Source organism: Chaetodon auriga, chromosome 5 (assembly GCF_051107435.1).
Source record: "Chaetodon auriga isolate fChaAug3 chromosome 5, fChaAug3.hap1, whole genome shotgun sequence".
Classification (NCBI taxonomy): Eukaryota; Metazoa; Chordata; class Actinopteri; order Chaetodontiformes; family Chaetodontidae; genus Chaetodon; species Chaetodon auriga.
This window is the reverse complement of record NC_135078.1, coordinates 10044280-10060730: the sequence shown is the minus strand read 5'-3', so window position 1 is coordinate 10060730 and position 16451 is coordinate 10044280. Positions and strand designations below refer to the sequence as shown.

The window sequence follows — 16451 nt, the reverse complement described above, 5'->3', positions numbered from 1 at the left end:
TAAAAAAAAAAAAAAACAAATAACAAAAGACAAAGGTGATGTCTTAATCCAACATTTATGGTTTTCCCTGTTAGCTCTGATATAAGAGGGAAGCTTAATTCAATTAAATCCCTTAAATCCATTTCATGAAGTGTCTTCCTCCATCTATCCAACAGATGTCAGCTTTGTCCTTCAGATGTGATCCTTCGTCCTGGATGCTGTTTGGAGGAAAATCAGAACTGGGTTTAGCTGGATGTTGAGGAAAAATTGCTACCAGAAGGAAGGAGAGGAAGCAGTGACCACCTAGCAGCAAAGTAAAGCATGGTTTGTGCCATATGGATACATTCGGAGTGCCCCACGTAACTGACACATTGGGGGTGATCATCGACGTTGGAGACGAAGGATTTTACCACTTACTGGTAAGGGAATGGCGGATCCACGACAGACACAGCGGTCCGACTGGCTAGCTAGCACTGCGCCGCTAGCTGCCTAGCATGCGAGTTAGCTAGCAAAGATAGGAATGTGCATCTCGGCTCGAGTTAACGGTAGTTTAAATCTACAGCAACGCTAAAGCTGACGTTAGCATGTCTCCAGTAACGTCCAGAAAGATAATAGTGACATATCCAGTCTCAATACTGGCACACAAACCAGCCTCTTTATTTACAGTGTATTTATTGAAGGCCAACGTCACCCTTTAGCCTGACAGTTGCGATCAGCTGGTCGTAAGCTAACTGACGGTGCTGATGTAAGCTAACATTGCTTGCAGCATTTTGGTTACACATCGCAGGTTTGCTGCTGTGTGGTGTTTTCAGTCAGTGTCCTTAGACTGTGCTGCTTGAAGGAACCAGACTGATTGCAGTGACTGGAAAACACAGGGGGGACGCAGACCGGTGGAAGTTACCCGTTCGGGGCACAGCTACAGTTTGTGGCGTTGGCTGGATGTCTTACTCAACATAATTATTACTGGTGCTTTAGCAGGTTTGCTGTATTGTTACGACTGTCCTAGTAATTGCCAAGGTCTGCTGATACTAAAGTCGCAATGACTGGCATATTTAGAGAGATTCCACCGGCCTCATCCTGATGTGAAACTTGAAGTCATCTGTGTGTGGCCAGTGGCCAGTGCATTGTTCCTGATTACATGGCTGCCTCTATAGTCACCTAACCACCTAACAGCAGCTCAGTCCTGTTTGCATGCTGGGGCTAAATGTGCACCATGGTGCAGCTCATGTTATTGCTAACTTCTGCCACGCTCCTGCAGTGTTTACTGTGTCCTTGGGGGTGTGAGTGGTAAACAACAAGATAGACGCATGTCACATGATAGAAATGGTTTCACTTCTGCGGGTGTAATGCTTGATGGTAGACCCTAGAGAAAGGTGCTGTATGTGCCAAAGTAAATGATGTGATCCAAAGATATGCTGCTGTTAACTAACATGTAGCGTGTTTCCATGTTAATCTGTTCTAGGTCTACTTAAATGACTGTAAATTACGTAGGCAAAAAAGTTTGGGAAATAAGAACTTCCTTACATAAGGACAAAATAACTTGATGAAATATTGTAAAACAGTCTTCATGCTTCAGCCGTTTGTGCATTTCAGGCATGGCTGCTGGTTTTCTCCACCTGTGTAATAACTGCTCTGAACCCAGTGCCTGAAGGCTGCAGCTGTCAATGTTTGCAGGCAGAGAAACAGCAATCACACCCAGTGCTAACACAGTCCGTCAAACAATTTAGATTTTTTTCAGCTTTGCAAAGTAAAATTGATCATTCGCTCAAGGGACTGTAGACAAACGTAGTCTCAGCCAGCATTTACCTGCTTTTCCCACTGTTTTTTCTTTTTTTGATTTTCACTATGAGGGTGTTTAATCGGGTCTGAGATGCTCTACTGCTACAATGGCTGTGGGTAACATCTTAATCTTTTCCAATTACACTCCCGTTTCCCTTAATAATTCACACTGGCAATGTTAATTTACATCCTATTCAGTCACACTTGATCGCATTGTAATAGATGTTACATGGAGCTCGATTGTTTACCCTGATTGCCTCATCCTTTTTATGGCTTCACCTGCCAAAAACATCATCACTCCGACTCATAACTCTTTGTTTCAGGTGTACAGACCTGCAATGGTGAACCTTTGACCCACACTGACACAATCTTGATAATTTTTATAGTAATTTCTTTCCATTAAGCCCTTAAAAACACTATTCACAGCATAAACTGTGCTTGGGCATGTTGGTATTTACTGCAGGGCTGCTGCACTGTAAGAATTTAATGCTGTTCTGTCTGTCCCAAAGAATGAAAGTTAAAGGATTTCACTCAACAAATGCAGGTATTCATACTAATGTTTTCATCAGTGTATGATCACATTAAAATAAGAATAGTTTTGTGTTTGTTACCTTAGAATGAGCTCTTTATATCTACAGAGGGAGCGGGTCTTCCACGGAGCTCATTATGTTGCACGTCATGTTTCTACAGTAGCCCAGAACGAACAAACCAAACACAGGCTCTAGTGAGCGCCTTTCACGTTTTTAGGAGAGGGTGAGGCGAGGGGTATTTAGATGGTTGCAGTCTGGAACCTCACCACTAAATCCTACACACTAGACCTTTAACAAAAAGACAATTTCAAATAATCAACAACACCTTTGACTCAACAAAGTTACACATGTAAATTAGAAACATATTTTCTGTAATTATTAGATGCACCATAGATATTGGTGGCCACCCATCTTGGTATCCACACTCCTGACTAGCGTTGGGTGGTATGATGGTATATACTGTGCAACAGTGGAAATGTGTCCACCGGTACAGATTTGGCAAAAACGTTTCCACTGCGTGAGCTGTCCCTTCAGCTGTACTCACACACTGCCAGAGTCTGCCCTGCTAAGCATGACACGAAGTGTAGCTGCTGTGTACTCTTTTCTGCTTTCCTTTGTACTACTTTCCACTCTTTTCTTGAAATTGCGGATACATCCAAAGACATGTAGTATAATTTACAGCACAGTTAGTATACCGTGATAAATACCATTACTGTGATATAAAATTGCACATCATGTGATAGATGATTTTTGCCATTTAAGGTATTGACCGTTAAAGTATTGCACTGAATTGGTGAAAAAAACGAAGCTACTTTGAAGTCTAAATTATTAGGGAAAGTTATTGCTGCCACTCCATTTCAGTGTTTTTGGCCTTATTAACTAATAAGTAGGCATGCCAACACCATCACTTCAATGAAAAGCAGGGTCTAAGCACAAAGCATGTTTACACTGTCAACATTTTTGAAGATAACTGATCATCACCTGAGTGTCCCAATCTAATAGAATTAGTAAAATAATAATATGGTTAGTGGAAGTGGCAGCTGTCGTGTGGGCTGCCTCTACGTCTGCATTCAGGGCCCTGTGAGTTTGTACTGTGAGCTCTGATTTTCTGTACTTTCATGTGTTTGAGGTTGTATTTTCTCACAGAAAAAGTAAAGTAGAGCATGTAATCTAATTAGGCGGCAGTAGAAATACCTCTCAGACAATGAGTTGATTGACTAGATGGAATATCTTTTGGTTTTGAACGGCGTGCAGGACTAAATATGCAATTTGAAGACATCACCTTGGTCTTTGTTTGAGGAAATTGTAATTAAAATGTTCAAATAGCTGTTTGTTGCAGCCCTGACCCAAAATCAATAAAAGAAAAAGAAAGAATGAAAGAAAGAAAAAGGCAGATTACTCCATCGACTGACAGAATAGATGTCACCACTCTTCATGATTTCAAATAAAAAACAAAACAAAACACAACGTAAATAATCATTGAAGAAGCATGAAGCTAAATCACATTTACGCACAAACACAAAAGCATTAAAATGGGAGTTTTGCTAATCTGCAGTAACTGAGAAAGGCTTCCCGTTAGCCGACTTTGTTCTGTTTACAAGCTTGTCCAATCAGGGAGTTACAGCCCGTAGTTCTAGAATAAAGTAAACTTCTTGACAAATGTTGTTCACACACATATTCAAACACATTTTACTGATGTTGAACTGATCAAATTACACCCCAGTGGTTTTTTTTGTTTTTGTTTTTTTGTGTTTAAAAAAACCTAGTAATTAAACCAAAAGGCTCAAACATCCAAGTTATTACTGTAGTATTATCTTTCAAATTGACACAATATGTTAAGCTGAAGTTGTAATTCTCATGGGGCATTTTTCCCTCTACAGAAATCAACCGTTGAGTTCTCATTTTGCTGTGATTCACTGAGATTACTTAAGAAGTGTGGGTAGTTGGTATGAAGTAAAGTCATAACTCTCGGACAGGCATCCAAACTGTGCAGCAATTAGTTTGGCAATCCGTCATTTGTCTGGCTTTAGCCTCCAGGGTTACAACAAGGTTTGCTGTGACTTACTAAACACTCAGTGTCGCTCCATCTCCAGCTGTAGTTTTCTTTGTTATTTGCACGTATTGCAGTATTGCAGTTTAAGGGGACGTACAGTAGTTGGTCCAGCAGGTATGACTTGAGATAAATGCACATTATGTTAATCTGCATTTGTCGTGATGAATGTCAGATCTGACTGCTGGCTTACATGAAATTCATTCATCACATTTATCAGCTGATTCCTGTGACGTCTGTTTGTGATTAAACATTACCAAGGCTCAGTGATAGATTAACAACAGTAAAGCAATAGAATATGCACTCGTTGACACTTTGTGCCACCATTCAAAAGCTGATAGATTCAGCACATGGCTGAGGTTTTGGCTCTCTTTTTATACCAGCTTTTGCTTTTCCTAAGTGTAGTTTGGAGATCCAACCCAGTTTTTCTTGAAAGCTACTTGGGTATATGTAAAAGATATATTGGGAAAGAACTAGAACCTGGTAAACAAAAACATATTTTGCAACCCGGATAACAACCTTTTCATAGCCGCAGGTTATGACATGTTTAAAGTGATGGTCCCTAATTTTTGGGTCATGCAGATGACACAGTAATTGCTGTGAACGATTGGGAACAAAAAGTAAATAACTGTTTGTTGTAGGTACTATGACAACATTTTGAAGAGTGTTACGCCTGAGGCCTGCTTAGAAGAAAACGACTAGTAGAGTACAAATAAATGTAGAGGTTTTAGTTTAGGATGGAACCAAAGCTTTAATGAGCAGAGAAAGACTTATGGACAAACCAAAGATTATTGGCTGAGATTGTGTTTTTATCTATGCATTTGCCTCTCTGTGGTGGGGTGGGAGCAGCATTGTGTAGTCTGTGCTTTGTGAGGCACGGCATTGATTAAATGTGGCAAAATATCTACATTAAAATCTTGCAGATAATGCAATGCAAGGCCGATGCTCATTTCCCTGTGAATGCACCGAACAAGCTTTCTCAGGCCATGTAAAATGCACCACAAAGGAAGAGGCAGCCTGTGTGTGTGTGTGTGTGTGTGTTTGTGCGCCTGTGTGTGGTGTTTCTCAAGTAAAGAAGCTATGTCAGACACCAGACTTCAGCTGCAGTTTACCAGTTGTCGTCTTTCTTGAAGAGGAGCGTGCAGTCATGAAGCAGGAGGGTGATTCTTAATGAGCCCCCAGGGAAAACGGCCTGCGCGTCATGAAAGGCAGCGGAGCGCTGAAATCAGTGTCAACACTCACACACACTTAAGTATGCACATATGCTTTGGGAGTGTTTGTAATATACTTGCAACCAAACATCCACACACAAACAGTATTAAGAGCGACTCCATTTATTTATTCTGGTACGAGGATAATTTTAGATTTTATATAGGAAAATACTCAGCCTCTCTTAAAAATGAAACTATGCATTTGTGAGCCGTTTTTATAGACCTACATCTTAAATACGAGTGGGCTTACAGCTGAGAGCCACACACAAGGTATGGAAGCTGGAGAGATGTTGACAGATGTGTTGTTGGATTTGGTCTCTTCCTGAGATTTGTTGACACTAAGAAAAATAAAGAACGATGCCAGCGCTATCCTTTTAATTTGTTTTATTTATTACACAGCACAACATCTACAGTAGTTCATGAATTACTTATACAGCAGTTCAGCCAAAAGCCTCAGCCTTTGGAGCATATTGTAGCATTTCCTACTTTTCCTCAAACATCGGCCCAATTAAAGGAAGTGTTGTTTGTGGTTGGTTGTGTCAGCCTTGGGGTCAGAGGACAGATCACGTATGAGACTGGAGGAGGAGGTTATTTACTGTATGCTGTAATGGTGCTGGTTTACTGGACAGATTGACGGAGAGGTGCTTTCCCAGTGTGATGGGCTGTGATTTTCACAGGCGGCGCTCCACCTGGCACAGGGTGGTAATAACTGTTGGGACTCTAGACAGTCTTCAATGTTTATAATCACATGTGTGGTTTATGGTTATTAGTGATGATCAACAACTATTTTACTGCATTATTGATGAAAATATGGGATTCTATTGTCAGTTTCCCTCGTATCCAATGGAAAGTCTGATTTGATATATGATTAGCAGCTGTCGAGTTTCCATAACAAATGCAGATTTAAGCAGAGCTGAAGTCACTTCTGTACAGTAACTGCAGCAGGATACAAGTTACTGAGAACTGCTTAGGCTCTCAGAACACAACATGTCTCTAGCTGCAGCTTTCTCCACTTTTCAGTGTGTATTCAGCCTTGCCACTGGTGGTATGCTGAGTAGAGGATTGTATAGCAGGCTTCATTGAGGTGGATAGTGGATGTCCTGCATCCCCTGCTGGTCTCATTTCCATATGGCCCAGTGTGCTCTGCTGGAAACCACACTTCAGTGTCTTCTTAGTGAACCACAGTTCTCAGGATGTTCCACTGTACTCTCCAGGGATGGTTTCTGAACTTTTGTAGGGCCATGACCAATTTTAGGTTGAGAAATTCTCCTAATCACAGAAATTGAATAGCTGTTATATGAATATGAGTATGGGATACTTATTCTGCAACATCAGAAAATAGTGAAAAATGCCCATTGCAGCTTCTTAGACTCGAAGGTGACATCATCAAATGGCTTGTTTTGTCCAACCAACCCAGAGATGTTCAGTTTGCTGTGCTATAAGTCAGATAAAAGCAGAAAATCCTCACATTTGAGAATGTGGGACCAGCGAATGTTTGGCCTTTCTGCATACTTAATGGCAATGATGAGTCAAAATAGTCATGAAATCGATTAAACGACTAATTGTTTCAGCTGTAGTATTCTGTTTTCAAGCTCAACATAGATAACATAGAAATGACAGTTACTGGATATTTAACTGTTAACAGAAAATGCCTCAGATATCAAGGTAGGGAGGAAACTTTCTCTGTATGAGTCTCAGGTCATAATAATGCAAAGTTAATGTGAGCTCACTGAGCCTGCATGTACATAATGACGGCTGAATTCCCATAAGATGAATTTTTAATGTTGCTCAGGACTGTGGCTTGTGCGGGTTCGTCCTCCCCCCCGCCCTTTCTGGTCTAAATGGTATGTTCCTCTCGCCATGACGGCCATTGCCTATCCACCCCACCCCCCCCCCCACCCCCCCCCCGTTCCTCCAAAGCCTTGTACACCCCACCCGGTGTCAGGGGGGATCAGCTGTGCCAGTCCCGGCAGGCCACACACACACAGCGCGCTGGCTGGCGAACAAAGCTCCTGGCACTGCCAGTGAAGACAAGCCATGCCTCCGCTCTTAGCCTCTCCTCTTTTCACTCCGCCGTGAGGGGACACCATTGTCGCCGCCTTCCCTTATCAGAAAGACGACAGTTTTGGGGGGAAGAGGAGTCGGTCTTGGCATACAGTGGAATATTTTCGTCTTTTCTGCTGCTGCTGAGTTGAGATGCTGGCGGAGCGTAGAGAGAACAGCAGGTAGGGAAAATCAAGAGCCTGGTGCTGAGCTTGTCTCCGCCGTGACCGGGGGTTTGTTTACTGTTACTGGTGAGCCTGACCTTGGTGGATACAGTACAGCCTGTTTATTGTTACTGTTAATGTAAAGCTTCTCAGTGTCGCGCCAGACTCATTCATATGTATACTTAACATTTAAGCGGTTTGGTGGATGTTTACATGCAGAGTGAGAGTGCAGTCGTGTGATAAGCTTCGATTTCCAGCATCAAGCAGAGAGGGATGCAACAGTCGGATCTACTGTATACTGTATGTAACAAAACACCCTCATGTCTCCAGAGCCGTTGTGTGCTGGATAAAAAGGAGGCAAAGTGTTTTATCATATATATCTGTATGTATATATCTTTGCCTCAGTTTGTAGTGAAACAGAATTGTTCTTGATGTATTTTCTTCGTGAGTGTCACTGATTTTTATGTTGACTCATCTGGTAGCAAATGTTAAAATTTAGGAGCCCCATTTATAATTAATTCACATTGTTCTTTAAACTGAATCAAGTGTCCAAGTACTGCTTGAACGAGCAGAGATTAGGGATTCTTTTGAGCATCTGAAAACTCACATTTTACATTATTAACGGTCTCCACTACAAAACAACAACTGAGTCGACTCGTGACCCAAACCAAAGCCTGGTGGAGAGGTAGGCGCTCTGACGGAGCGCGAGCATTACTGAGACCGTCTTCAGAGGTAACAAAGAACAGCCTGGCCTGCAAAAATCCACATTTTGACACCTTTTCTTGTGTTCTTGAAGTTCAAATTGTGTGAAAAGTTTTCCACGGTCCACAACACGTTTGCTGTTTGCTGTTCCATGAAAAAGGACAAATATACAGAAATAGGTCACTTACGTTGAAGTCCAAATGTGTAATATCAATATGAAGATTATAGTTGTGTGATACAGACCAGAGCTAATATTTTGTAATTACAGAATTTTGTTTCATAATTACAGTTGCTGGCAGCCAGCAATTTTGTATGAGCCGGACTTGTTGCCATGGATGCCATTAGTGATGTAAGCAACACATTACTGAAAAAATACTCCAAGGCAACACTCGTCTCTGAAGTTGGTAGAAAATGGAGGGATTAGCCTTGTATTGCTGATCTTTGAGGAGTTTGTCTTGCATTCACAGTAGCTGTGGCAAATCAGCCTTTACAGTGATAAATGTTAATCTGCCGAACAGGTGAGAGGAGCGACAAAGATAGAATTCACCAGCATTTGACTGGTGGTAATATCCTCCGATGATGACACCGCAGGCATTGTTTACTGAAGGCCTAAATAGATGTCTAGTGAGGAGGCTGATCCTGTCCGGACTTGTTTGGCATGAGCTCACTTCCTGCCCTTCTGGCTCCCGTTACGCTCAGACAGGTCATGCATCAGCTGCCGGTCGGTTGAAGCTGCTCTGTTGCAGCTTTGTCGCTCTAAATCCACAATGCTTAATTTTCCTTCTTTTATTGTGATGATTTTAAAATTGCTCAGGGTGTCCGAAGATGTTTTCTGTTTGTTCTCTTGGCTTGGCAGCAAACAAAGAGAAGTATCTAATGGTGGATTGCGTGTCACAGTGGCATGCAGAGGAGACAGTTGATCACCCGTAGCAGCGTTTGGCTGGAGACTGCTGTGAATTCACCATCCTGCCTACGTAGCCTTTTACTTTCCTCAAATTTGCATTTTGTTGCACAAGTTTGGTTTTATCCAACTCCTGTCACCCCTGTTTTTCCTTCTCTATGGAGCTCCCCTGCTTCCACCCCCATAAACTGTCAGACAGGAGACATCTCTGTGATTACATCACTTCCTCCAGAGGAACAACCACACAAGTCTTTGAAGAGTTGGGCTTTTCCAGGGCACTGGCTGCCTTCATCTCCCAGGAGTTAGCGCTAACTCTGTGAGATGTTCATTGAAGCTGGCGTCCGCTTAAAGAGAATGCTTTGAAAAAGACTGGGGGGCCAAGAAAGCCAGCTCAGTTCCCCACTGCATAGGAGTCGACATTCCATTGATGCCATTGACTGTTTTTTTTTGTGTTTTTTTTGGTACGGCCAAGACATGGTGTGATGCTGTTTCTGCTTCAAATGGAATTTCTTTTGGCTGTAGCACAGCGTGATCGGATGTTTTCTTTCTGTCTAGTGCTCTAAGAAGTATCATTAGCTGCAAGTTGGTCATCACTCTGTATGATAATGCTGCTTCTGTTTCTAATCCTCATCAAAGCTGCTGTCTTAATCCTTCCCGTTATGTCACTGGTTGATCGAGTATGCAGTGAGCTGTCTGCTTGCATATGTCAACGGCTGGACAAGTTTACATCAGGGCGAGAGAGACGAAGAAGAGGCCAACAAGGTCTAAACTTGTTTAGTTATTAAAGCATCTGCGGTTGCTCAATGGCGGCCTCGGAGATAATGGCGGCGTCATGTGGAAGCTCTGCAAAGAATCTAAGTTGTTTGTGCTTTCAATTCTCAGTCCTTTTGAACTGCTTCCAGCTTCTGTAGGTACATATATTCTCTTACAACACGTTTTGGATCAGCAGATTTGGTAGCCTCGTGTGTCTGGAGGAAACAAGAGTGCTCAGTTGCCAAAGGTGCGAGCATCTTATTTCATCTGGCTCCGTTTCCAGATCAGAAGTCTAAAAAAAAGAGATTGTGTTAATTTAGTGACAATCGCTCGAAATTCAACTCTGTGTTACATACAGTGTCTCAAAGGTGCCCAACCTTTTTAAGAAGACAAGTAAACCTTGGCAATTTGGTCCTCATCCAAACACTGGAGTCAAAGAAGAACACATGTAATACTGTTGCTGGTGCTGTGTGCTTATGCTTGTTTATTCGTACCTGAATTTACAATCAAACACACCTCAAACCACTGGAGTGTCCAGCTACTGTTTGGTATCCTGTATATGCCATTTTGAGTCTAGGAACCTGCGTTTTCATACTGGACTGGATCAATTAGATCCGGATTTCCTCTGATACTACGCTTCAAACTGTGGCTTTCAGGTGAAGCTCCCTGTGATATTAATCAAGTGCACCTTGGAGCTGAGTGCTGATTATGAGGTACAAACAGAGCTCTAAAGGATGTGTCCGAGGCCTAGACTCTGTGGTCTTGTGACGCTCACTGCTTACCAAATAGGTGGAGTGAGTTGTAATCCTGCATTTGTGTGTGGATCGCTGCCTCTCCTCTTGTTGATTTTCCAGCTCAGCCTTATGCTGAGTCGTATGACATGTGTTTGCCCCAGTTTGTGGTCCCGGCCCTGCTGCGCTCCGACTCTACCATTCTCTCAGCGCTCTTGTCCGCCTCAGTGACTCCCTGTTACATAGGGCCCAGCACAGCCGTGTTAGCAGTCAGCATTGTTCAGAGATAAATGCTGGCTTTGATCTGATGTAAGGTTACATTATGGCACAAAAGATGGGTGGACTGTTTCAGTTTGAATGCAGCTCAAAGGATGTTTCCGCCTGCCATACTGGGGCTGTGCATGTCGGTTTTTCTGTGCAATAATGGGCTTATTACGTACCTTTCATAAGTGCTTGCCTTTGATTCAACCTTCAGATAAAGTGGTAGCTAATTTGGCTAAACTGTTGGCTTTTTTACAACCTGTCCGAATATTTAAACCTCTTGTTTTGTCGGAGCTTGTTTAAATTCTGTAGCTGTGTTCCCAGATCTCAGCTATTTGGTGACTACATTGTTATCATAACCAATAGAAATGATGTCAAAATCCATGAAAATAAGGGCCAGGATTTCCTCACTGGAAAGGGAAAGTGATCAAGTGTTCAAACGTTGTCCTTGCTGTGTGATGGCGCCCCACTGCTGCTTTTTCCCTCAAACTTGACAAGCTTAATATTTGGTGTCATAGAAATATTCTAATTTCTTTTTGACTTTAGCTCCCCTTTTATAAAGAACTGCAGGAAATCCTGAGGTCTGCAATTAATTTTGTATATTAGACATCCATTTGGTCAGTTCTCGTGTATAACTCCCAACTTTTTTTTTTTCTTCATACTGTGAAACTTCAGGAACCTGGCCCACTGGACTGGATATTTTTAAGCCGGCCACAAGCCAAGTGCTTCTGCTTTTGGATTCTCAGTTTCTGACATCCGGCAAGATTTTCTCCTTGACTGGCAGCTCTTCAACAGGCTTGTCTGTGGCTCAGTCTGAGTTTCCATTTTAGCCACCAGCTGAAGGCTGGCTTTTCTGCTGATGCTGCTGAGGGTGGTACATCTTGATCACTTAATAACCCCACTGCTGGTGTGTTGCCTCAGCCAAATGTTCATTGGGTTTGTGGCTTTTTCTCAAAGGTTTATATGTGTCGCTTTGTTTTACTACTGCTATGGTCTGCCCATTCATCCGGTGGAGGATCTGATTTGTTTTATTTATGAGAAGGACTTTTGGTCACTGGCCATGGATTACAGTGTTATAAACAAGAAGCAATGCACAAACGTGATATATGTGTCAACACAGAAGTGGGAAGGATATTAGCAGTGCAGAGCGCTGATTGGGCTGCAGCAGTGCTGAGAATAGCTCCTCTCATCAGTGATGTGACATGTCAGAATAGTGATGAACCTGTACTTCCTTAAAACTTCATCCTAATAAGACTTACAAGGATAAGTAACTTCACAAGGCAGTAGTTATTTGTCTGTCACTGATTAGCTTCGAACGTTGGTTATAGTTAATTTTAATGTAAGGTCTCCGAATGGTCAACTTTCGTTCGCACATTCAATTGTATGTTCCACAGTGGCGTTTACCAGAGAAATAGCTGAGTATCAGTTTCTAATGTGGAGCCAAAAATCAGAGGTCATTTTCTCCTGAAAACAAGACCGTGGTTCTGTGGAGGACTGTGCCTGGGGAAAACTCTCTAGGTCAGTATATATCGTATGTGGTGTTCACAGTTTTATGGTGGTGTTCGTTGATTATGACCATCTCAGTTGACTTACATTAAAAGAAAACAAAACCAAATTCATTTTTAATGGCATTGTGGCACATAAACAGCATCCGCCATTGTAAAGATCTGCTCCTGATGCGTCTGTTCATGGTCAGCCCCACAGTAATACAGCAGGAATGTATTTTTTCAACTTTACAGATTCTATCTCAAGTGGTGTAAATTTTTTGTTTAAGTCATCTCTCGATGGTTTAATTAATCAGACCTTGCCTTGCGACTTTCTGTGGCTGAAAAGACAAGTCACTTCCTCTTTTGAATGGGGCGAAAGTAAGGGAGTAGTGTGTTATCAGTCAACATAAAGAGAAGTGGGTGTTTTCTTTAGCCTAGACCATTCTTAAATGCACCCTCTAGCATAATGAAAATATAGTGTATCTTTGACCCTCAGCTTCTTGCATATATGGTCTTATTTTCTTAATTCTTTTTGCTGCAAAGGTGGACTTTATCCCTTCAGAAATCAACAAAACTCACCCTCACCTCCACTAAAATGGGATTGCTACAATTTACAATGGCCATTCAGTTAAAAACAAAAAAATCCCGTGTTCACCAAGCTTTATCGGTGTCTGCAGCAGACTGTGGCATCATTTTGTTGTTTTGGATGGACATAGACTGCAGGGCTTGCTCTAATGTCTTATCTCAGACATGCAGCACTGATGTTTAGTAAAAGCTGAATTGTGGAGTGTATCACTGCCAACACATGCTGTTATAAACGTCAAAGCCTTTCCTGCCTTCTCTCATTTGATCTCCATCATGTGTCTCAAATGGGCCTGAGATTAATCCATCATACCTGTCTGTGGTTATTTTCTTGTGAAAGAAGAAAGAAGCCCACAGCACCGATGTGACAGAACTAGTTATGTAACTCACAGCATGATTATGGCGGCCACAAAGCAAAGCCCTAATCAGGTGAAAGGGCTCAATCCCTTGAGACCATGCATTTTAAGAACGTATAGCCACACTCATGGACAGTGTCGGACACTTTGAAGAAAGGTGTACCAAATGGCAGATGTGAAATGGAATTGCCGTTTGAGTGCGAGTTCACGCAGAGGGCAGCCCTGCCATGTGGGCAAAATGAGTTACTAAAGCCTTCAGTCCTCAGTAATTTTGTTAGTTCCACAGATGCCATGTTCCAGGGAACCAAAATAAGACTTTGAAGCTGCTTTGTCACCGTCTGTCTTGTGCCATTATGTTTCTTTTCACACTCTTGCTGTCTTTTATGACAGTTCTTAAAGGAACGAGAGGGACGAGGCGAAAGTAGATGTGGGTTGTTTGGATGCCTGTCATGGCAAAGCAGACCTTGAACAAGAAAGCAGTGAATCAAGGGCAGACCTGTGGGAACACCTAATAATCCTCCCACTTAGTCATTATGGTTACATCCTGTATGATAAAATAGGAATCAGGAAATGGTAGCAAGGTGTGGTGTGTTGGTGGGGCTGGGGGGACGATCACAAGGTCGTCAAATTAGGGAGTTTTTCCCTGTTTGGAAGATCATTTTTGCAGTAAATACTGTCTGTTTAATGAATCTGAAGATAAGTTGTGAAGGTGTGACGAGAAAAGGTCATGAGCTCACTGGAACCAATCTGTTTCAGTAAGTTCATTCCAATCTGGCCACTCAGTTTGTCTTTGTCACAGATATATGAACATCTGGATTGATTGATTGATTGGCAATGATTCGGAGAATGTGGTGCAAATTAGAAATAATTATTTTTGATTTGACATTATATTGTCTGTTTTTGGCATGAAGTCAAGTCAACAAACTGCTTTAAAAATATCCTCATATATTTGTAGTGCCAGTAGTTGTGATGTCACAACAATAGAATCAAATATAGCATATACAGCCAGCAGACGCAGACGCTTGCCAAGAGTGAATTAGCTGGTGGCTGGTTTGACTCCAGGTTTGTTTAGACTTCACATAAGGGGCTGAGTAGAGGGGCTGAAAAATGCTTTCCCAGTTCTCAGTAGCTGCTTCTTAGGTGCCATTGAGCAAGGAGCATGATGCTGACCCGTGGTGGCTGGTAGGTGTCAGGAATGTGTGGCACTGCTAACGTGTGTCTTCTGAAAAATGATGTGACTTACGGTATCTTTCATTGGAAACTTTTCACCTGGGATGTTTGTCTGATCCCTGGTGTAGGCCACATGCGTGTGAGATGCGCGTTCATTGTAATCTATGCACCTGCCTGTGTCGTCTCAGCTGCATCCCCTTTATTCACGCTTTAAGTGTGTTTTTGGCTATATGCATGTCAACACACTGATGATCAGTGAAAAGGCAGTGAATAAGTATATTTGTTTACATTTTGCAACCTGCTCCGCTAGGTTGCGAAATGCTCTTGGGTATTGAGGGGGTATGGTGTTTATTCATGAGCAGACTGTAACCTACACTGTCCATTTACTGCCACTAGACAACTTCACTGTTTTCCCTCTGCTCCGATGGCCAACACCTGTCTCAAAGCAGACAGTGTGGCCACCGGCACTCTCTCTCACTCGCTACACACACAGTCATGTGCATCAGTGTTGATGGAAAAATAAATCACGAGTTCTCACAAATATGAAAGGAAAGCTGCACACTGCACAAAAGCTTTTCCTGCTCAAGGCTTTGAAATTTACAGACAAGTCAGAGCCGGTACAGACAGTCCCTTCTGCGTCGTGTGAACGCTGTCATCATTCGAGTGTGATGCTGATGGGACGTTCGTGCTCTACCTTTTAGCTTGACCGTCCATTTTAATAGAAATGACCTGAGATGTATATTTTAAGTCATTTTCCATACAATAGTGTTTGAATAGTGTATGAGTTTGCAAAACGTAACACCCAGCTGCTGTATATAGGGCCCCTAAATATTAAGTGAATGAACTCTTATATAACCCTGGTTTGCAGAGTGTACTGCACAGTACAAGTGACGATGATTGCTGGCCAAAACTAATTTTATTAGCCTTTTGGAACTTAGTAGGTATTCATTTTGAAGGCCTGTCTGATTTATTGCATGTTTTATTTGGTAAGTATTCATTTTAGGGCTCAGACTACCTTTATTAATCAGTAGAAATTGACAGGAAAGAGACCCTAGGCTGGCTTTGAGCTAAGGATGTTTCTTTTCCTCTATGTGCTTTCCTGTTGCTAGAAAAACAATTAGTTCAACCTAGAGACTATTTTTGAGCTTTTATTTTTCACCTTTTATCACAAGGCAGTGAGGATTTTGTTCATGCAAGTGATCACATTATATTAGGTCAGTCACTTTGTTAAAATTGGTGATTCAAATTGGAACTGAGAAAGCCTGATTGTTCAATCTTCCATTGCTTTTATTTTTGAGACTACAGGCCAGGGCCTAATTTGTCAAAGTCTGAAGTGAGAGTACTCCTGAAGAGCGCACCTCCCCCACTGGGAGAGGAGGGGATTCATGGTACACTGTCATATCCCTTAACAGTCTGTGGTGCTGGCTGACTTTCTCAGAGAACTGAAAGTGTGCTGTCGGTGCTTTTTAGCTGTACTTCATCTTAATGTCGAACTGCAAGTTGATGAACACAGGGATATAACCTTGGCCTGAATGTTTCTATATAATTGATGTTGAGACCTGAAGGAAATCCCATTGTTTGAGATGTCTTGTACAGTGCAGTAATTTACACATAAGGCAAGCAGCATGTGATTTCAAACGCAGGACAAGGCTGCAGCTGCTAAATCTCCACCTTTAAAGTATGAAAGAGTCCAAGGGTCAGAGCCAATGAGCTGTCATTAGAAAGTAACAGAGTGTACTAGTAACTCGATAG

General features: G+C 42.1%; 1 protein-coding gene across 6 annotated transcripts in view; it reads left to right on the top strand.

The window, feature by feature from the left end:
- The first annotated feature begins 212 nt into the window (after positions 1-212).
- Positions 213-16451, top strand: part of wdfy3 (WD repeat and FYVE domain containing 3) — an 86721-nt gene continuing 70482 nt past the window's right edge. For 5 of the 6 annotated variants that reach the window (XM_076730773.1, XM_076730769.1, XM_076730771.1 and 2 more), the window contains exon 1: positions 7510-7774. In XM_076730773.1, the coding sequence (XP_076586888.1) occupies positions 7746-7774 (29 nt within the window). In that variant the 5' untranslated portion in view covers positions 7510-7745. Of the gene's footprint in view, positions 399-7509; positions 7775-16451 lie in introns of those variants that run through there. The other variant, XM_076730772.1, reaches the window with a different exon arrangement.